Here is a 22522-nt window from a genome sequence, read left to right as displayed (position 1 = left end):
TATGAAGTGTTTTGCTCAAAATACCAAACAGATCACCCATTCTAGCCATGCCTCATATCCCTCTATTTCACTTCCTGTTTCAAAAGTGCTGATTTGGGGTATAAATCTTTAAAAAATAAGGAGGGGGTTGAGCTCATGCGGGACCCGGCAGCTACTGTCTAAACTAGATTCTGCGGTGATGAAACGCCATATCATGGATTATCAAGGATTGTTTCTGAAACAGTATGGAGCTCAAAGGCTTTCTCTCTTGCCGGTTATACCACAAGGTGAGTTCCTTTTTATTTCCTGCTTCTTCACACACATGCTCTCCAGTACAGGTTAGCTCTGAGTGTTAGCGATGCTAATGTAAACACCGACCATATTACGTCCAAAACAGTCGCGCATTGTTTCAGATAGCAACGTTTCTGATAGGGCCGTGGGTCCACATTTCCGATATTACGTCATATCGGACGCAAATCTGGATCAGCTCCGTTGTAGCCCCGTTTTTAGAGATTTGGGTACGGAGGAAAAGAGAGAGGGTTTTATTTTCTGACGCTGCGTGAGTTCCCCGACACACCGGGGACACATATTGATGTATAAAAGACATCAAAAAGTGCATTTTGCATGATAGGTCCCCTTTAAGAATATGTAAATGTGGTTGAACCGTTTTTTTGGGGGTCGAATATTCAAATATAAATTTGCTTTCAAATTCCCATCCCTAGTCCTCACACACACAGTCAAACATACAGAACATAATTAACACTAATAGTCACCTGAGGGGGGGGTGTCAGAGGAGGTTGAAGGCTGCTCCTCTGGTGGTTTTGCTTCCCCCTCCTCAGCTGCTGCTGCTGCTTTGGGTAGAGGAGTTAGAGGTGGAGGTCCAGGGAGCCAGTAGTTTGAAGCAAACACCAGAGAGATGTCCCTGCTGAAGCTCGGACACTGCCTGCACTCCACCAGAGGCTGACTGCTGACACACAGAGAAAATCATCACATGGAGATCTTGATTCTTGCACTATTTACAATTTTGCACATCTCAAAACATTCTCTTGCACTATTTTATCAGTTGGATTTGTTTTATGTCCTATGTATATTCATGTTGCACTGTTGGAGGAGCCTGTGACCTAAGATGTTCATTACCATATCTACACTGTATGTAGGAGCCATTTTATGGGTGTCTCAGTTTACTTTATTTATATTTATAGTGCAATAGTATTGTGGGGACTACAGACTGCAACAGGGACCTGTTGAAGATGTCTGTGAACACCTCTGCCAGCTGAACTGCACACACCCTGAGAACACGGCCAGGGATGCCATCAGGTCCAGGAGCCTTATGTGGGTTAACCCTTTTAAAGGATTTACACACATCTGCCCTATTTAAAACAAAAGGGCAGGATAGCTCCTGGTCCCTCTGTACCTCCACAGCCTGGCTGCTCTCAAAGCGTGCAAAAAAAACGTTTGCTATTCGTCTACAAAAAAAAAGCAAAAACTTTAACACTGGTTTTCTATGCGTGTAAACAGCCAGATGTCCTTCAGTGCAAACATCGCTGCCACAACAGATACACTCTTTACAACATCAGGAGGATACGTCCCCTCCTGACCCAGAAAGCGACGCGACTTCTGGTCCAGGCTCTCGTCATCTCACGCCTAGACTACTGCAACTCCCTCCTGGCTGGTCTACCTGCATGTGCCATCCGACCTCTGCAGCTCATCCAGAATGCAGCGGCTCACCTGGTCTTCAGCCTTCCTAAATGTTCCCACACCACGCCGCTCCTCCGCTCACTTCACTGGCTTCCAGTAACTGCTAGAATCCACTTCAAGACACTGGCACTAGCGTACCATGCTGTGAATGGATCTGGCCCTTCCTACATCCAGGACATGGTTAAACCATACACCCCAGCACGTGCACTCCGCTCTGCATCAGCCAAACGGCTCGCTGCACCCGCACTGCGAGGGGGACCCAAGTTCCCATCAGCAAAAACACGTGGGTTTGCTATCCTGGCTCCAAAATGGTGGAATGAGCTCCCCATTGATTCTGTTTTCTTCAAGTTTGTATCTTCTTGGTCGAATGCACTTATTGTAAGTCGCTTTGGATAAAAGCGTCAGCTAAATGCAATGTAATGTAATGTTACCTGATGTCGGAGGAGTCACTGTCGTTGTCGGAGAGCTCGAAGAGGTAATCTGAGCTGCCCTCCTCGTCAGAGAACGAGCGCTCCACCTTCGGCTGCAGCATGTCCTGAGTGATCTTGTTTCGGCCGTCCATGCCCTTCAGGTCCTCTTCACTGCGGCACTTCTCTGTGGGACAGAGAGGGGAAGACAAATGGGGACAAAGTCAGTGTGTCATTAGACTTTTATTGTCCTGTATAGCACTTTGGAAATGATACAAGGTAAGCATTACACATTAGCTTTGGTAGGAAAAAAACTTGCTGACAATTTTGAAATGCTTGTCAGGTTATTTTGACATTGATTTACAATTGGGGCTACACGACTTTGGTAATAATTGCAATTATATTGACTGATATTGCAATTGCGATATTATTGGAGGGAATTAAACACTAATAACATTATCATAAATATAAAAAGAGGATCTGTAGCAAATACATATTTGTTATTAAGCCTGTAGAATGATATAACTAAATATCTCTACCTTTACTGAATATTGCAAAAAATGCAAATTGAACTATTTCTATTTTGATCAAATTTAAATTAATTCTGCAGCACTACCTACAACCTTTTTAGATAAAAGCAATACAAGTGGTGTCATCTCTTCAATAAAAAAAAAAGCATTATGGTTAAAATGTGCTATCAAACTGTCTTTTTATGTGCGTACCTGGTTACAGGAAATTAAGATTTGTATTTAAGCCTGTAGAATGATTACTAAATATTTTGCCTTGACTGAATATTGCAATTTCATATTTCAAATTTTATTAATTCTACAGCACTACTACCTACAACCTTTTTAGATCAAACGTAGTGTCATTGTGACTTGAATACTGCGTCATGATGAAAAGGTGTTATCAAACGGTCTTTTTATGTTCCCACCTGGGTGCTGGATGAGGTAGGCCTCCACCAGGTTGTTCAGGATGTGGTTTTTGCGAATCCTCTCCACAGGGCAGCGGCAGGTGGGGCAGAGAGAGGAGCGCTCCATCCAGCCGGAGTAACAGGCAGCGCAGAACACATGCATGCACGGCTGCAAACTGAGCACAGAGAAAGGAGAGTAAACACACTGTTGACACACACAAGACCAAACCTTTAAAGGTCCCCTATTATACTGTTTTTCATCAATATGTTATAGGTCTCAGATATATACAAAACATGTCTCTGATTGGCTGAAACACCAAACAGATCATTGCAGCATCCCATAATCCCCTCTGTTTCAGCCCTGTTTCCAAAGTGCTGATTCTCAGTCTGTTACTTTAGATGAAAATAAGGAGCCCCTCCCCACGCCCCTCTGAGAGAGATTTGGTTAAAAAGAACACAATGGTGCTCTAGGAGGAGATTCAGGTGATAAGGTGGGGGGTTACCTTGGTTGGTGATTGGCTAATGGTTACACAAGCCAAAACATCGTTATGACATCATTAAGTGGCCAAAATCTGATCAGCTCATTTTCAGACAGGTTTTTAAATGGATCAGGATGAAAAGAAAGAGAATCTTTGTTCCTGAAACTTTCAGAGTCTCTTTACACAGAGGGGACACATGTTGATGAAGAAGAGGGGACACATGTTGATGTAGAAGAGACATGATGAAGAGGGGACACATGTTGATGTAGAAGAGACATGGAGAAGTGGATTTTGAATAATAGGTGACCTTTAATATCTGTGCGGATGGTCCTTGAGATCTTACCTGACACAGTCATGCAGTAGATCCTGGCAAATAACACACGTCAGACTCTCCTCCATCTTGTCCGTCTTGGTCCCTTCCACCGGGGCTTTAGTCAGAACACTGGCCTTAGCTGAATCGACCACCTCTCCACTGGAGGTGTGTGGCAAATCATAATCTTTTTCTGTAAACACAAAACGGGGTATTACATGCTGCACTCAGGCTGGGTTTCTTGTCTGGTTTGGATTATTATAAAACATTTTCGAGGCGAGGTTTGAGGTCAAAAGAAAAGAAGAAAATTGTGGGGTTGTAACAAGAGTAAGTAACGCTCCAGGTGAAACCCGAGTAAGACATAAAATGCCACGTTTTATTTTGTACAGAAACGATGCCAGGTTGTTCAGTAGGTCTTAGACAGGCTGCCAATTGAAGATTAAGAATCAAGGGGTAAAAAGAGGTTATTTTCAAGTCCAATAACTAACCGTGTTCAGTTTTCCTACGCTTGCTTTCTGGCTCCAAGTCTTCCTCCTGCTGCGGGGCGGCATCTTTAGCCTGGCCTGATGAGACAGAGGAACAACAGACGTGGTCAAATAACATTGTTAACACTTTAAAATGGCTTTTTTTTTTACCTACATTAGGAAGAAATTGGGGCAAAAAGGGGCTTCTTTTGGAGTGTGGAAGGAGTTTGATATATCAAAACCTTCAGGAAAGGAACAGCTAAAGGGATACAACACAACCGAGGACATTTACTCCCAATATATCGTAGAGTACATCGACCACCAGACAAGTTGCAAGCGACTGATCTTAGTTCAATTACTCACAGTCATTTTGCGGGTAATTAGTCAGAGAAGCTTGTTCCAATGTCGTGTAAATTATTTAAAACAAGACCTGAGTTTTTAAAGGTGAGGAAAGTGGAGGGATTTAAACTGAGTCAGGTGGGAACTAGAGAAAAAAGGCAATGCATAGTCAAAGATAGTGTTATAATCACCAGCTGTTTGTCCAACGAAATCTGATTTGAACTGAGTATAGACTTTAGTGTGGATCAGTAACATCAATACTTTTGTATCCTTCAGAGGAGAGTTATTTTCGCACATGTTTGACAGATTGCAATTTTCTTTAAAAGACATTTTGAAATATTATCCCGTCAAAATCTTCTTTCACCTGTTGATAAAAAGACCTCCATACAGAGCCAGCAGCTAGCAGCTAACGTGGCTAACAGCAAGAACAATGGCAACAGTGCTAACAGAGCTAACCGTATTAACCTGAGGAGAAAGATGAATGTCCCCTGTCTCCTATTATACTGTTTTTCATCAATACATTATAGGTCTCAGATATATACAGAGCCTGTCTCTGATTGGCTGAAACACCAAACAGATCATTGCAGCATCCCATAATCCCCTCTGTTTCAGCCCTGTTTCCAAAGTGCTGATTCTCTGTCTGTTACTTTAGATGAAAATAAGGAGCCCCTCCCCACGCCCCTCTGAGAGATATTTGGTTAAAAAGAACACAATGGAGCTCTAGGAGGAGATTCAGGTGATAAGGGGGGGGGGGGTTACCTTGGTTGGTGATTGGCTAATGGTTACACAAGACAACACATCGTTATGACATCATAAAGTGGCCAAAATCTGATCAGCTCATTTTCAGACAGGTTTTTATATAAATGGATCAGGACAAAAAGAGAGAGAATCTTTGTTCCTGAAACTTTCAGAATCTCTTTACACAGAGGGGACACATGTTGATGTAGAAGAGACATGAAGAAGAGGGGACACATGTTGATGTAGAAGAGACATGAAGAAGAGGGGACACATGTTGATGTAGAAGAGACATGAAGAAGAGGGGACACATGTTGATGTAGAAGAGACATGAAGAAGAGGGGACACATGTTGATGTAGAAGAGACATGAACAAGTGGATTTTGCATAATAGGTGACCTTTAATGGTGTTTTAGTGGAGAACCTACCAGGAGCAGGACAGGCTGTAGTTGCCGCAGGAACAGAGGTGGTGGGACCCCCGATGCAGAAGTGTGAAGAGGAGGTGGAGGGCTGCGGTTCCTCCTGAGCTGGATCACGAGGAGCCTTAGTGAGCATCACAGGCTCCACAGAGAGAGGCATCTCTGAGGGGGGGAGCGGAGCAGGACTGAGGGCCGACCGCTCCACGTCTGGAGTTTAGAAACAGGGTGGGGGTTAGCAGTGAGGCACTACTATATATAAGGTGGAATAAAAGACAAAAACGGAGGGAATAACTTGGTTTCTTACCGTAGCTATAATGGGAAATAGCTTCTTCCGTTTTGATTGAGTGGTAAACATAGGCAATGTCTACAGGGAGACAGGATCAAGTTAGATTAGATATGTTTTATTGTTACAGCAGCATGTAAAAAGGGCATTGCACCTAAAGAATACACAGTAAATATTTAAATTTTAACAATTGAAAGTTATATATCTTTAGAGTACACACCATACAAATATCCAAAGCTTTATGCTATATAATAAAAAAAACTATTACTACTTATGAAACTATAAATATAGGAGATATAGGTAGAGTGTGAGCACAATATGGTTGGATTGACAAAAACAGAGTGGAGCCCGGTTAAAAGTAAAAAACACACTATGAAACTGAGATGTCATCCATTCACATCCATTCATCTAACACATTATTTTCAGGGCTAACAAAGTGAACTACTTACTTTGTTCTGGCTCACTTTTCCTGTACACAAAGTAGATGACATCGCCGTTCTGCAGCATGTGAGTTTGCTTCTTGATCAGTTTGGACATGTTGATCACCGTGCCGTTAGTGCTGCAGACAAACAGGCTTTGGATGAGTCAAAAGGGACGGAAACACTATCAATTCATACATAACTTGGAAAGCTCAACATATACTAGCATTGTCTTGCTTTTAACAGAGCTGGGAGAAGTTCTCAGATCTTGTACTTGAGTAAAAGTACCAGAGTGTAGGAATACTCTGTTACAGTAAAAGTCCTGTATTCAAAATGTTCCTCAAGTGAAAGTAGAAAAGTATTATCATCAAAATATAGTTAAAGTAGCGAAAGTAAAAGTAGTCATTGTGCAGATTGGTCCATTTCAGAATAATATATATGATATGTTTTATAATGATTGATCATTAAAGTGTTCTCAAAGCTGGTAAAGGTGCAGCTAGTTTGAATGACTTTGTATACTGCAGGGTAGCTTGTGAATTTACTCCAGGTGGAACTAAAGTCTGATTTAACACTTGATTATATTTCACATCATTCATCCAGATCTGTGAAGTAACTAAAGGTATTAAATACATGTAGTGGAGTAAAAGTACACCATTTACCTCTGAACTGTAGAGGAGTAGAAGAACAAAGTAGAATAAAATATAAATACTCAAAGTAAATACTCTTAAAGGTGGGGTAGGTAAGTTTGAGAAACCGGCTCGAGATACACTTTTTGTTATATTCCATGGAATGCTCTTAACATCCCGATAGCAATGAATATCTTAAGTGCTTTGACAAAAAATCCATAAAAACATGTCATCTGTGGAAGCCGTAGTACTGTAAAAAGCACGACCAATCATCTGAGCCGGCCCGGCTAAAATAACTGGATGGCCTACCTGCCTGTCAGCCTTCCATCTGTGCACAAACTTATCTCGTGCCCTCATTGGTCATGTGCGCGTTCGTGTGTGTTGGAGGAGGGGCTCTGTAAGGAAGTGGCAGATTTTCTCCGGTTGTGTATTTTCAAATTCTAGCGATCTCGAGCCGGTTTCTCAAACGTACCTACCCCACCTTTAAGTACAGTACTTGAGTAAATGTACTTAGTTACTTCCCAATTCTGTTGAATTTTGGTTCAACATATTGTTTGTTTCTTCTTAAATTCCCGTACCTCATGTCTTCGAGCCACGCCTGCCCTGATCTTTCATCTTGCACAATCTTGCAGTGCTCCCCTGAGACCAGCTTGTTGGCCGGGAAGGACAGATAACATCCTGGCAACAAAATAAAGTAAACAGCACGATTAAAACACCCAGTAAACATATGAAAACAGATTCATTTTGCCATCTAGGAGAGGACCTACTCAACTCATGCTCCATCTTTTAAGTGCCCCTTTTGTTCGAGTATTATAGGTGATATGCTTCTGAGTATTCTAACACATATCTTTGAACTTTTTAATGCTATTTTATTACTATTTCAGAAATATTTTGGATTGTTTATTTGTAGTGTCTTAATTTCTCTTATGTACATTGCCTTGTCTTTTATGCTGCTGCAACGCAAAGATTTACCAAATTGGGATCAATAAAGTACCTCTCTATCTATCTATCTATCCATCCATCCATCCATCCATTGCAAATGTCCCCTCTGTGGGACTAATAAAGGTATTCTGATCCATCCATCCATCCATCCATCCATCTATCCATCTATCTACCCATCCATCTATCTATCTATCTATCTATGTTTTCATTTTCAATTATTTTCTCATCCAATTCTGGCTGCTCTGGAAATAAAGTTCTATATCCTTAAATAAACACCTTGAAAAGTCAACATGGTACTACCAGATTCACCTGTAGCATGGACATGCAATTTTGAAAAGCCTTTTATTTCCAAGACAAGAGCTAACCAATTAAGACTAGTCTAGCTTTGCGTTGCAAGAAAGTAGATCCCAAAGCTGCACAACAAAGCAGACACAGGGGGAAATATAGGCCTAACCTTTTCTCAAGCAAAACCCCATACAAGAAAAATCTACTTAATATTCTACACACATGTTCTGAATAGACACCTTTTGTTATCATCACAAGGGGCTGTCTAAGTTTGGGGCACTAAAGAAGGCTTTGTGTTTTCAAGGGGGGGTTTTAAAGGCTCCAGACACTGACAGCGATGTCTGTGCTACAGACTGGTCTGCCTTTTGTTAATAGGCATCACCATATTTAAAAGCAAGCGTAAAACATGTTAACAAAGTTTAAGACAGCGTTAAAAGAAACGTACTTACCCTTTTTTCTGCCAACTGTGCATTCCCTGTTGAACAGCAGGACAGTTTCACTGGAGTTCACTTTGACTAGCTTTCCCCAGGGTTTTCCTCGCCGATAACTGTCCATCTTTCAAGGTTTTATCTACGAGAAATGATGAGAAAACAAGTTAAGAGAGGTCTAATTTTATGAGTTTTTTTTTAAAATAGACTTCTCGACACATGGTAGCAAAGAGAAAGTGAAATCAACCATCAGTGGGACTCATGGTTGAGTCCCACGCGCTGATGTCAGATGCCAAATAAGGTAAAGAAATGTGGCATTTAAAGACACTCAGGTTCTGGGAAAACATACCCTTTTAAAACATGATATAAATAATTTTGTTAAATAGGTTCAGGCATTCATTCGTTATTTCGGCATTGATCAAAGAAAGTTTACAATTATTTTAATCAAATGTCAACGTAAGGAACTATTTAGTTGTTCATCCACAGTGGTGGCAGAAGTATTCAGATCTTTAAGTGAAAGTACTAATACGTTAATGTCAAAATACTCCATTATAAGTACAAGTACTACATTCACAATCCTACTAAGTAAAAGTACTATCAGATAAATGTACTTGAAGTATCATCATTGAAGTGAATATATTATTCTATAAATGACATATTTAGATTTTTTTGTTTGTTTGTTGTTGAATAAAGCAGCATTTTACTGTTGTAGACAAACACATTTCTCAAACAAACATTATTTTTACAACTTTTTGTTTAAAATTGGAAAATGTGTAAAACTGTAGGAACCTCTGACAGCTATTTGAATTGTTAAATGTTCATAAATACATTATTTAAAAGTTTCTCACATGTTTTTATTGCAGAATAATAATCTAAAATAAGTTACTAAAGCTATTAAATACATATAGTGAAGATAAATTACATAATTACCCTTTTAAATGTAATCATGTGTCATAGAGGCATGAAGTAGCAAATGGAAAGTACCTAAAATGTTCCTTAAGTACAGTAGATGTACTTTGTTCCTTTACACCCCTGATATATCATCTTTTATGTATGCCGAATTCACAAGTAGACATTGTTCAAACAATAACAAGTATTGGCAACATTAGAGGAGCAGCACACCTCGGTAAATAACATGGCTTTGTTAAAATGAAACACTTTCCCATGAAGTTTTGTCAAAGCAAACTCTGCTAACTACACCTAGCATTACTCTTCCTTACTAGCTATTTAGCTGAATGTGTAGTGTGACAAGCTGGGAAAAAGTAAAGTTATTTAAAGTGTTAACTATCATTATCGAGCGTTTCATAATCAACATGCTGTCCGACACTGAACACACACAACTGCCAATAATAACACGAAGCTAACGCGAAAGCTAACATTAGCATCAAACCGCAGTGTGTTTCCAGGGGAGAAATCGGGAGCGCTTTGTAATAACTAGACATCCCGGAAACAGTACACTTGTTTTATGTCTCAAAGTGTCACTTTACCGTCAGAAGGTGAGTGTTTTGTCCCTGCAGCTCAGTATAAAACTGCCTCTTCTCCTCATATTCCAGCCAGCCACAAGATGCACTTCCTGCCAGACTCAGCGTTGACACTAGAAGCCGTCATCAGCTGATGGAGGAGGGGTCTGTCTGTCTCTGTCTCTGTCTCTGTCTCTCTGTGTGTGTGTGTGTGTGTGTGTGTGTGTGTGTGTGTGTGTGTGTGTGTGTGCGTGTGTGTGCGTGTGTGTGCGTGTATGTGTGTGTGTATCTGTGCAGTGATGTAAAGTAACTAAGTAAGTGCAATTCTGAGGTACTTGTACTTGAGTATTTTTTACTTTGTACTTTTACACCAATACAATTCTGAGGTAAATATTGTACATTTAGTTACTTTGCAGGTATGGATTTAATCCATTGGATTAATGATAAAACAGATTTGTACAACACTTAAATACAACTTGAGTTACACATGGATTAAATGTAGGCCTACATGCTACCCAGTAGTAAATACACTAATTAAGACTAGTTCCACCTTTACACATTAATACATAAAATAATTATAATCAAGACGTATCATATATATGATTCTGCAATGGGATAATGAGTACTTTTACTTTAGGTACTTTAAGTAGGCCTATATTTAGATGCCAATACAAATGTACATTTATCTGAGTAACCTTTCGAATGCAGGACTTTTACTTTTAACAGAGTATTCCTACACTGTGGTACTTCTGTCTTTACTTTATTACACCATCTGAATACTTCTTCCACCTCTATGTGTGTGTGTGTGTGTGTGTGTGTGTGTGTGTGTGTGTGTGTGTGTGTGTGTGTGTGTGTGTGTGTGTGTGTGTGTGTGTGTGTGTGTGTGTGTGTGTGTGTGTGTGTGTGTGTGTGTGTGTGTGTGTGTGTGTGTGTGTGTGTGAGGCTGGCATGTATGCATACTGTGGGGTACATATAGTTTTAACATGAATGCTTGCACACATTTCTACTGTTGTACCTATAGAGAAAGTATTCAGACTCTTTACTAATGTAAAAGTATAGGCTACTATTACTACACTGTAAATTCAAACCTACAATGCACTGGAATAAAACACATTTTATTAAGTACTCGTATACAAATAGATTCAGAAAAAACACAATAGTATAAAATAATACTCAATTAAGAAATATGGCCCTGTGACTGTAAAACTATTACATTTATTATGAGATATATATATAATTTCTACTGATAAACTAATGCAATATTTTACTGTTGTGTTTGGTTGCGGTGGAGCTTAATTTTTCAACTACTTTTTAAAAAGGACAACTAATGATTGCTTTTATTAGGGATTAATATGGTTATTTTCTTGCTTGAAAAAATAAGAAAATAGTGAAAAATGCCACCTCATTACCCTAACTACATCTCAGTAAAAAGTTAAAAAAAATAATATTTAACTCTGAAATGTAGTTGAGTGGAAGTACAAAGAAGCCTGAAAAGAAAAGACTGTAAGAAAAGTACATGTACTTCAAGTTTAAATAAATGTACATCACACAAGACAAGATTGCGCATCAATTCTATAAACCCACAATTATGAATAATATTTAGGATTACACATATCAGCTCCTGTAAGTGGATGGGGATGTTTAAGAAAGGAGGACATTTGGGAGGATGTCAGAGTGAGGCAACAGGAAGCTGGGTGTGTGTGCATTGAGGTGGTTGGTGTTGATGGTTATGAATGGGTGAGGGTTCATCTAAAGTTTTTTTTACTTTTAGTAGCGGACATTGAGACAGACTGAAGGCTTTTAACCCATACGGTTCATTCAGCTTTGAGTGCTTCAATTTGAACATCATTTGTGTCTGTTTGTAGCTCTTTATCTGTTCATATCCAGACAATGTATTTGCATTAGGTGACTGTTGTCGACACATTACTCAAATCATGCAGACACTCAGGATGTAACAGCACACAAAGTCACATTTCACTTCACAGAAAACTACATTTGTGTGACTGATGAAGTTAATAGTAAGATTTGGATATACATAAAACATATATACATTGCTAATAAAATACAATGCTATCTGAAAGATTCAAGCATGTTTATATATCTTAATATGCAATGCATGATTTGTCTGTAATATAAAATTGTATTTTTGTTTCCTTAATGGTATCACAAATCCTGTTTTACCTCATGCTCATTCATTTATAGACATACAACTATTTGAAGTGATAACATTTAGCAGCTAAAGAGCCAAATACTTCCTATTGATAGTAATGGAAACAGAAAATGGAGCTAAAAGAGAGCGTCGCTCCATAACACCTCTTTGCACTGGCTTTTAATACTAGTTGAACATTACATTTTTACATTTGTATGTTTTTATATGTTTCTAGTTATTGTGTTTTTTTATCATGTTTTTAATTATTGTTTTATTATTGTACTCCCATTGTGTTATTTTATATTGTATGTATTGCCTGTACAGCACTTTGGACAACTGAGGTTGTTTTAAATGTCAATCAATCAATTGGTTATGAGCAGCAGCTTATGTCATGCACACAGGCAGGAAGAAAACACACAGATACACCCGGGAGCACAGATGTGGATCATTCCAATTTACACTATAAATAGTAAGTGTGCTATATAAATAAATAAAGATTGAGATTGAGATAACCATGGATGTGTAAAGAGGACACTGTTTTCTAATGAATTCACCATACTGTAAATGCTGTTTTAAACTGCCTTCAAGTAATTTGTGAAACGTGTTAATGCCGATTTCAATGTTTGCCACAGTGGGATCTGAGTTGTAGCAATAACAAAAAACCTCTTTCTGTTTCATATAAGTTATACCCCACGTCCATATATATAGTGGATCCCATGTTTCACATTGCAAACGTTTTACACAGCTTGCTTTGTGGGACCACTGACAATTTTGATATAGGATTTTATAGTCCAACTGCAAGTGGGCTGATCTTTCTTGCTTAAGAAAGACCAACATGTCTCCCTAATAGAAATAGCAGGCGAGTCCTTAATGGAGGACTAATCCCCGCAAAGCCCCATCTATTCCCTGGCAGTGCATTATTAATGGGCAGTGTGGAGGCTGGTGGATACAGGGGCCTCTCCTCACTAATGCGTCCATTCCTCATTGTTAGATGTCTGGTGAGGAGAACACAAACACATGCTGCCTTCTTACACACTCGTGTACACACACACACACACACACACACACACACACACACACACACACACACACACACACACACACACACACACACACACACACACACACACACACACACACACACACACACACACACACACACACACCACACACACACACACACACACACACACACACACACACACACACCACACACACACCACACACACACACCACACACACACACACACACACACACACCACACACACTAAGGTGTGCCATCCATGCAGAATATACTCTTAAGGGAAATTATTATATTTTTTCGTTGGCTTTCGATGTTCGACACAGAATCCTCAGAAGATCCTCCTGATAAGGTCACAACGGCAAATTAAATGCAGCCTATTGAATCCGACACCCACGCTGTCAATCAGCATTTACTAATTGGATCAAAGATTACTTGTGGCAGCTGTATAAAACATCAAACGAGTAATTAAATGGAATAATGAGAAAATAAACCTTAATGTTGCCAAGTGGGAACGCGGGCGAGCCGAGGAACGTGATTCCGCTGTGCTCTCTGAAATTATCTCTCCCCGGCTCGGGCTAATTGCTGGAGGATGTCCTCTTAACTGAGTGTGAAAAGCTGTGTCTAATTACGGCAACATTAATCAGGCATTAGCATGTTATCACAAGGTTAACTTATCAGGAGGGGCCCAGAAGCAGCTGGAGGTGCCATTTACCCATGCTGCACTGGGCCAACTGAGCCACAAGGGGTAGTGCTTGTTCTTCCCATGAATCATTTCCCATTCCCCTTGAAGCAGGAATGAAAAATCAAATGCGACCATGTTGGATTGCACTGAGTGGGCATAGAGATTCCTCTGTGTGGATGTAACGTCCAGAATCAATATCAGCTATTTCCTGCTCATTGTGGGGCTGAAACGAGCACATTTATCCTCAAGGGATTCACATTTTCAGGGTCATAATTTGTTAACATCTTACTTTGCAAAGGAGAGATCTTCACACTGTATGAGGAATTACATGGACTGCAATAATCTGCAAAATCAATGACGAGCAATTGTGTGCTTGGTGGAGCAGTTGAGTCCAATGTAATGAAGACTGACTGCATGGTGATTGCATGCTAAATTACGCCCCCAGTCAAATATGAATACAGATTAAAACATCAGCAATCACTGATTGTGGGGAAATATTTAATGTAAACTATTTGCAACCGCTGTTATAAGCAGAATTAGTATTCCTAGCTGAATTCAAAGCATTGCAGTACATTTAAAGGTCTCCTATTATGCTATTTTTAGGCATATATTATGGGTCTCAGATATATAAACATATATAAAAACATGTCTATGATGTGTTTTGCTCAAAATACCAAACAGATCATGCATTTTAGACATCCCTCATATCCCTCTATTCCAGCCCTGTTAGAGAAACGCTGCCGTGATTAAACGCCATCATGTTCCAAACCACATCAAGGATTATTTCTGAAACAGTATGGAGCTCAAATGCTTCTTTTCTTGCGGGTTTACCACAAGGTGAGTTCCTTTTTTTATTTCCTGCTTCTTCACACATGCTCTCTCCAGTACAGGTTAGCTCTGAGTGTTAGCGATGCTTGCTAATGTAAACAAAGACCATATTACGTCCAAAACAGTCAGGCATTGTTTCTGATAGCAACGTTTCTGATGGGGCCGTGGGTCCACATTTCCGATATTACGTCATATCGGACGCAAATCTGGATCAGATTGTTCCCCCGTTTTTAGAGATTTGGGTTCAGAGGAAAAGAGAGAGGGTTTTGTTTTCTGACACTTTGTGAGACACACCGGAGACACATATTTATGTATAAAAGACATACAAAAGTGCATTTTGCATGATAGGTCCCCTTTAAATAATCTGTTTCACTTATAAAAGCTCACTGATAAACGTAGGTGTAATAGCACGGAAGTGTATGTCTGCAATTTTGAGTCATCGCATGCCAAATGACCTGCATGTGTGCCGATTAAAGGTCATTCCTGGCAGCAGTTTGGTCCTGTGCCCTGACTTCATTACCAGCAGCTCCAGAGGTGTCTCATCAGGATTCCAGCAGGGCAGAGGAGCCGTACCTCCAGCAGCTCTGCCAAAGGCGTTCATTTGTCAGAGAGGCATGGAGATCACAGGCCGACAAATCTCCCACGTCTCCCAGGCTGTCAAGCTCTTTGCCTGCGTATCAAAGACAAAAGAACAGAAGCTGCGGAGCAAGAGAGCAGAGCAGCCATTCTACGTAGAGATGGTTCGCTGTTTAAACCCCCCGAGCATGCCCTTTGAAAACGCCTATTAGCCTGGGCGAGAGAGATTACAAGCAAATAAAATTACATCCATTGTGATATTTGATTTCATAATACCCCCAGAATTATAATTACACCGCACTCACACTTTTCATTTAAAAACCATTCGCCGACAACAAAGAATCAGATGGGAATGAGCAGGTTGTGCATCCAGTGGGTGAGCGCACATTATCAGGCCTGTTTCACTACAAGTAACAATAATGGGAGAAGAATGGAGGCACTAATAGGAATGTAATCAGGTGAGAGAGCGGGATTTAATGATATTGAACACAGGGATTTATTTTCATCTGTCAGTCTTTTGCTCGGAGTGCTTGTTGGAAAGAAAATGCGTTTTTTTTTTTACATCCTCCCAGAGGCTGCAATATGGAAGCAGATTTTATTCTTTTAAAGGCCTTCTTCCTACCAACCAACACATGTGCTATATCCCCCTTCTCAATTGCAACCTGTCTGGCTGTCAGGGTAGCACCAAAAGCACAACGGTGTATTGCAGGGGGAATGTTGGGCATATGCTGTCTGGCTTAAACCAACAAGCAGAAGGGAAGAGATAAGAGACATTCTTGGGCGGCACAGAAACGAGGCACGAGAAGGGCCAGCTTGATAGCAGTACTTGTTGTTCTGATGTGTTAAATAGCTGGCCTTCAACACCCCAATCAATCGCTGAGTGAGCCACTGTGTAGCCAAGGGTTGTGTGCGATAGCCAGATGGCTGAAGTCAATGGAGCTCTGCCTGGTCTCTAGTGTCACAAAGGGATGATCATGAATCTGGCCACACAGACTGGACAAAACACATCAAATGTTGTTTGTTTTACTAAGGTAAGCTCCTATGGATGTTGTTTCAGAAAGTAAAGCTCTGTACTAATCTGCAACGGTAAAATAACATGTCATCCACAAAACATCTGACAACATAGTTGGCCTTGGGAGGCTATCATGCACATTTTTAGTTTTGGCTTGCACAACTGGCTTGTGTGATAGACGGTACATCCAACCGTGTGTAATGATGCCTACCAACCATTGTGTGCTACTCCTTACGCCATTTGACACAGAGAAGCAGGAGGCAGCCAATAGGCCAATGTGCGCATACAAGAACGTCTGTGGGACAAGACGAGCACTTTGAACGCGCTCCAAGACCTCCAGAGGCCTGTGTTGACTAATCTGCAAACAATCCGCTCTGCAAGCCCCGATGCAAGTGGAAGAACAAGCCCCTTAAGCTGTGACATTAACGAACACAGCGAGATAAGATGGGGTTTGTTATCTTGGTGCATGGAGCTCCTGCCCAGATAGGAGATAAGAGCCTTTCAAAGCATGTTTGCTGCCAGACACATTTCCAAAGAATCACAGGAGGCGGGCCTGGAATGCTGAGAAGCACCGTCTCAGTCGGTCTATTGGGGAATATGATCCTGCTGCCCTTTTTCACCTTGTTATTTCCGCCTTCTTTGGAATTTTTGTGAGTGAGGGTTATAACTTGTTGATGACATGAATGCAGTCTGTGCACCGCAGTGTGGACCTTCTGTGCTGAAGCAATAATAATCCAATATGCATCAAGAGAATGACCTCACACTAGGGTGTTGAGTGACTTAATACAAAGTTGAACAGAAAACAATAGAATAAAAACATATTTATTATATTTGTCCAATATTTTAATTGTTTCATATATTAGCATGTGAACTGCTTTAACAGTGTCTTCCCTATGATTGCACTCTTTCTGACAGAAATATTATATTCCATGTAAACATTGTATAACTTTACCTATGGCATTGTTCGTTTGCAGACCCAGATGTATGATTTGTTGCTACTGTCTAAGCTGCAGGTTGACATACCTTAGCTGGCCATCTGAGTATTTGAGCTGCATTTCCATTTCCTATTTTCAAAGGTACAACATCACATTTTTATCTAAGGGTCTCCGATTCTGAAGTATGTTTCGTGCCCACAATATTAAACATAAAAACAAGTAATTTGGATTGTATGAATTCTGAAAATAATGAATTAAAGGAACCTGTTGCTTATCTAGCTCATATGATTAATGTGGAGCTTAACATTGTATGGCTTTTGGCATAATGGAAAAGTTTTCTCTGAGATATTATAAGTGGAAATGCTGGCGCTATTCAGCCATAATTAATTGTGGACAACCTAAGCCTTTAAAAGCTGCTTGGAATTTGATTAATCTGATCGAAGTGTAAGCAACCTAAGCATAGTTTCAACACATTTTTCACTGTGCGCGTTACTATTTGACATTTTTTAACAGAAATTCACTTTGGAGGCAACTTAATAGGGACTCTTTAACCCTCCTATTGTCTTCGTTCCCCCCCCCCCCCTTACTTTGGTGTTCGTGGTCAAATTTGACCGGTCCTGTTTTAACTGCTATTACATTAACACAAAAACCATTAATCATCACCAAATGTCCTTTAACACCCTTTCAAACTGTAAATATTGTATCAGACTACTGGCATACATGAACAACTGCAGTAAATATACAAAGAATAGACACTGAACATGTATTGCGTGTGCCGGGTGTGATCCATGTGGGGGGATGGGCACATAAGAGCGGGAAATGTGTCAAATTGTTCTGTGTGTGTGTTTGTGTGTGTTTGTGTGTGTGTGTGTGTGTGTGTGTGTGTTTGTGTGTGCCAGGTGTGATTCACATGGGGGGATTGGGCACATAAGGGGGGGAACACATCTAGAGTATGTGTGTGTGTGTGTGTGTGTGTGTGTGTGTGTGTGTGTGTGTGTGTGTGTGTGTGTGTGTGTGTGTGTGTGGGTGTTTGTGTGTGTGTTTTATCTGATCCGGATGGTTACTAATTATTTTTCTTTATGGCGGTCATTTTTGACCGGGAACACCATGGGTGTTACAAAGTTGACTAAATCATCCAAAATTCAATGAAAGTGGTGATCAGCAATTTCATATGTTCAAATGTCTACTGTGAAGGACATCATAAAGCCTTAATGCAATCGAATGTAAAACAAAAAAGTTATGATTGATGAAAGTAGTAAATCGGTCCGATTTGACCCGAAGACAACAGGAGGGTTAAGAAAGGCAATATATTTGTTTGAATTATTTTTTCACTTTCCTAATTTCGTGCTGATCCAACAATTGAATAACGGTAATAAGCATGCTTTTTTTGTTTCAAAAGTATTCTTGTTTTTAACTATGCTTGTTATGGTGGTACATGATCTGATTTCAGGTAATGTGGAGTTAACATCCGAAGCATTAGAGGCCTATCCGGAAATGTTTTAATAAGGATTCCTAATAGTAAAAGTAACTGTAAATCTACGGCCAACCAAAACTTAGCCTAAACCCATTAACCAAAATACACAGCTCAATCAGTGTGCAATGTATTCAACCAAACAGAAACCACCCTATTACTCATTAGAGCTCAATACAGATGCTGTTGATGGTCTGGAGTTCTGCTGGTCTTTTTCCAACGACTCTACTGGTGGTCTCAGTCCAAACTGAACCCTGGCCTTAAGGAAGTTTAATATTTAAGCTCTTTGTTTTCAGTAGAGGGCTAGCATGGTTTTATGTGGAAAGATATATTTATTTTATTTAAAAATTTGTTATTAATTCATATTCTGTGAAAACAAGCTTTTTGTCGATTTCATAACTTCATATTTGGAAAGGAAACCCTAACACATGGACGCCAGAAACTAGGTGTTGCGTCTCTGCCAGCGTCGAACTGAATAAATACTTATGAATATGCCCGAACCACCAGAGGGGATGGACTAAATCGTAATTCTCATTCTGCGGCTTGGAAAAACTTCCGCCTTTCTGGATGCCAAGCGGCTCTGAGGCGATCCCAGTGATGAGCCAAAGAACGCTCTGCTAACTGAGCTCTGGAGAAATACGGTCACGGCAAGATCCATATTCAAATAAACTTCACTCTTGGCCCGTGCACACAAGCCATGTTGTCACCAGCTGGCAGTGCCTCTCACCGCCCCTTCAAATACTGAGCCACTTTTGATTAACGTCTCTACGGCTAATCATGTGCGTTGGCCGTGCCAAATTGGACAGGCCACGTATGGCCTCCATTTGCCTTGAAATCTCTTGTTTTTTTAAACTCATTGGAAGCATTTGAGAGGCTCCCTTTACACCACCCACCCCTCCCCTAAGTCTTCTCTTGTCTAGTGCCCATACATAGCACAGAGAGGGTGGTGTGGCGGCACGGTGCCATCATGTGGGTCCCTGAATGAGAGGACTATCGCTGCCAGATGCACCCAGCTGCATAAATGTTATTCATTTTTTATGGCTTGTGTACATAATATGGCCAGTGTGGGAGATTGTGAGGTTCCACTAAAGGCTGGAAAAATCCTCAAAATTGAATCAAAGTGGAAAACTTATTTTGGCTGCCTTCTTTTCCATCTCCCTTAATTCTCTTCCACTCCTCCCTGTCTCACATCAGGCTCCTCTGTGAGTGATTCTCCTTCTCCAAAGCTCCTTCTACAGCCATAGCGGGGCTGGTGTGTGAGACAGCCGGGATATTTGTCATAGGTCCAGAGGTGCAAAGACATTAGACAGCACTTTGTCACCAGGGGTCTGGAATTCACACCATTCGGCTGTTTCCAAATCAGCTCCTTAACCGCTGACTGGCCTGGTTTCTGTCAGCTGTTGCTCTGTTGACACTGAGGGCTAAAAAAAGATAGCAACATGGAAGGGATGTATGCTAGTAGCCTTTTTAGGTGGTCAATACAACACCCAGGCTACAAAGAGAGCACCGCGACAGGAATCCACAGCCAAAGCCCTTGACTCGCTGCTCCCTCCCTCAGTCCACAGTTCAGATATAGTTTAGTGGTTTAGCATGGCTCTCGTCAGGGCTTGCTAACCCCCGCAGAGAGATGGGCTTGAACTCAGAGCAGAGCCATCGTCTCCCAAATCACCAGGCCCGGTGGAGGCCCCAGCAATCCAAATGTGATCATGGCAGGGGCCTCCCGTCTCATTACCAATCTCCATTTCAAAACAGCCTTCAAATGGGAACTAATGCATTAGCTCTCGCTAGGGGAAAAGTCTAGGGAGCCACTACATAGCGGCTCAAAAACGCTTTCATACATGTTTTATCAGCGGGGGGATGAGTGAGCAAGGGAGAAAGGGAGCCTGGACCAAACCATTCATTTGTTGCCCATCTTATTAGCTTGGCACTGTGTTATTAGCTGCCATTGTGCTCTATAAAAGCCCCTTAGGCCTGTTCCAGTGTTCGCTGAATCTGGGGTGAGCTTCGTGCCATGCAGTTTTTTGGAGGTATTTGAGACCATGAAAATTCAATCCTAAACCCTCGGCATTGAGGTTTCTCACAGATAAATGAAGAGGATTAGTGGAACAATCAAACAATGTCTTACCTCAGATACCACCATATCCTATTAATTGGGATTACAGTGGAGAGATGCATTAAAAAAACACAATCTTGTATCACAGTCAAGCTGATACATGAAGCCCTGTCATTGTAACAATGTGCCTTCAAATAGGAAATGTGTTTCAAAATTGTGGAAGTAAATATAGAAAATCATGAAACAATCGCAGCAACAAACAGAGAAAAGAAAAAAGCCTTGACATGTGAAGAATAGCGTTGGAAAATAGCTGACAATTGCAGAAGCCATAATAACCCACCTTGGGTTGGATATGCTAGGCGAAGTGTCAATTGATTCCCTATCTGATGATGGACTGTGTGCTGAAATAAATTGACCTTGCCAGACGATGAGTGAAATTGATGGAGCTTTTCATCTCCGGAGGGCCGTTCCACACTCAGCCGTAAAATGGATAGAGCACAGGACAGAGTGATTGAGTCGGGGGAAAACGTAAGGTGTGTTTTTCTTCTACCAAAGCTTGCTTGGTAAATAATAGTTACAGGAAAAATCACTATGCCGTAACGAATACAGGGGTTAAGTACCTGCTGTTGACTAGATGATTAGAACTAAAAGCACACCGGGCCAAAGTGTAGCTGGCCACTGACAGATGCTACCCGGCGGAGGAATATGCGGCTCTATTACCAGTTGCTAAATTGAAAGTGATAGTGATTTAAGTCTTCCCAATACGCCAGGCCCATTCTGGAAAACAGCCTTTTCAAGGAGCCCTTTTAAGAAAAAAACCCTGCCTGAGTGTGTGAGACACAGGAGCGCCATTGATTTTCAATAACATCCCCTAATGACCTGGCCACGGTTTGATCCACGCTGTCATTACGGGCTGATACCATGGGACAGGATAGGTTGGTCTTTCGGCACACAGCAGCCAGATGAGTAGTGAGGGCATTAACAGGATGAATTGGCCGTCTCTGGACAGGCGGAGAGCACAGCCGAGCTCTTGTCAATAACAGGACGGGGCGCCTCAGGGATCCCTGCACGGCCCACTCCAGAGTGCCATCCGGCCTCATTAGAAAAGCAGATGAGTGGTGAGCATGAGGCCGATCCTCCTCCATCCGATAGCCTGCCTCCCAGGCATTGCTCCTCTTAATGAGTCCAGACCGCGGGTCAATATGCGGCTGGGCTGCCAGTCAATACCGGTTACCTGCAACACAAACACTCAAAACCTGCTTTCATACAAAATCAATGTCCTATTAGTCCCTCCATGTATTGCCTTGGCCCAATCTCATCGATCCCCCTCTGAAGAGCTGGCTGTGCAGCCCATGTATGACAGATTATGGTCAAATGATCTTAATGCTCAGGCTACTCTGCCGGCCAAGTCTGTTGCCTTTATGTTTTCAAAATAATGGCTTGATATCAGATGAGCAAATACTCTAAACGCTGAAAACTGAGGCACAAGCGTTATTGGCAAACCTATCAACCTCACATCAACATTCCCCTCAGTCGGTTTGGCTCAAAGACAAATCCAGTACTCGTAGTCGGCACTGACAATGGATAAGGAACCAAGAAACAAATG

The 22522-nt window shown here is 41.1% G+C and overlaps 1 protein-coding gene across 2 annotated transcripts in view; it reads right to left on the bottom strand.

The window, feature by feature from the left end:
- chfr (checkpoint with forkhead and ring finger domains, E3 ubiquitin protein ligase) overlaps nucleotides 1-10319 on the bottom strand; it is a 21773-nt gene extending 11454 nt beyond the window's left edge. Inside the window, exons 1-11 of one of the 2 annotated variants that reach the window (XM_034150870.1) lie at nucleotides 10213-10319; nucleotides 8747-8867; nucleotides 7649-7748; nucleotides 6475-6584; nucleotides 6047-6106; nucleotides 5752-5949; nucleotides 4275-4349; nucleotides 3820-3979; nucleotides 3019-3173; nucleotides 2109-2271; nucleotides 753-946 (exon numbers count right to left, since the gene is read on the bottom strand). In XM_034150870.1, the coding sequence (XP_034006761.1) occupies nucleotides 753-946; nucleotides 2109-2271; nucleotides 3019-3173; nucleotides 3820-3979; nucleotides 4275-4349; nucleotides 5752-5949; nucleotides 6047-6106; nucleotides 6475-6584; nucleotides 7649-7748; nucleotides 8747-8852 (1321 nt within the window). In that variant the 5' untranslated portion in view covers nucleotides 8853-8867; nucleotides 10213-10319. The remainder of the gene's footprint in view (nucleotides 1-752; nucleotides 947-2108; nucleotides 2272-3018; nucleotides 3174-3819; nucleotides 3980-4274; nucleotides 4350-5751; nucleotides 5950-6046; nucleotides 6107-6474; nucleotides 6585-7648; nucleotides 7749-8746; nucleotides 8868-10212) is intronic. The other variant, XM_034150871.1, reaches the window with a different exon arrangement.
- Nucleotides 10320-22522: the final 12203 nt, after the last annotated feature.

The sequence above is a fragment of the Trematomus bernacchii genome, unplaced genomic scaffold, assembly GCF_902827165.1.
Source record: "Trematomus bernacchii unplaced genomic scaffold, fTreBer1.1, whole genome shotgun sequence".
Lineage (NCBI taxonomy): Eukaryota > Metazoa > Chordata > Actinopteri > Perciformes > Nototheniidae > Trematomus > Trematomus bernacchii.
This window is presented reverse-complemented; position numbering and strand designations above follow the sequence as displayed.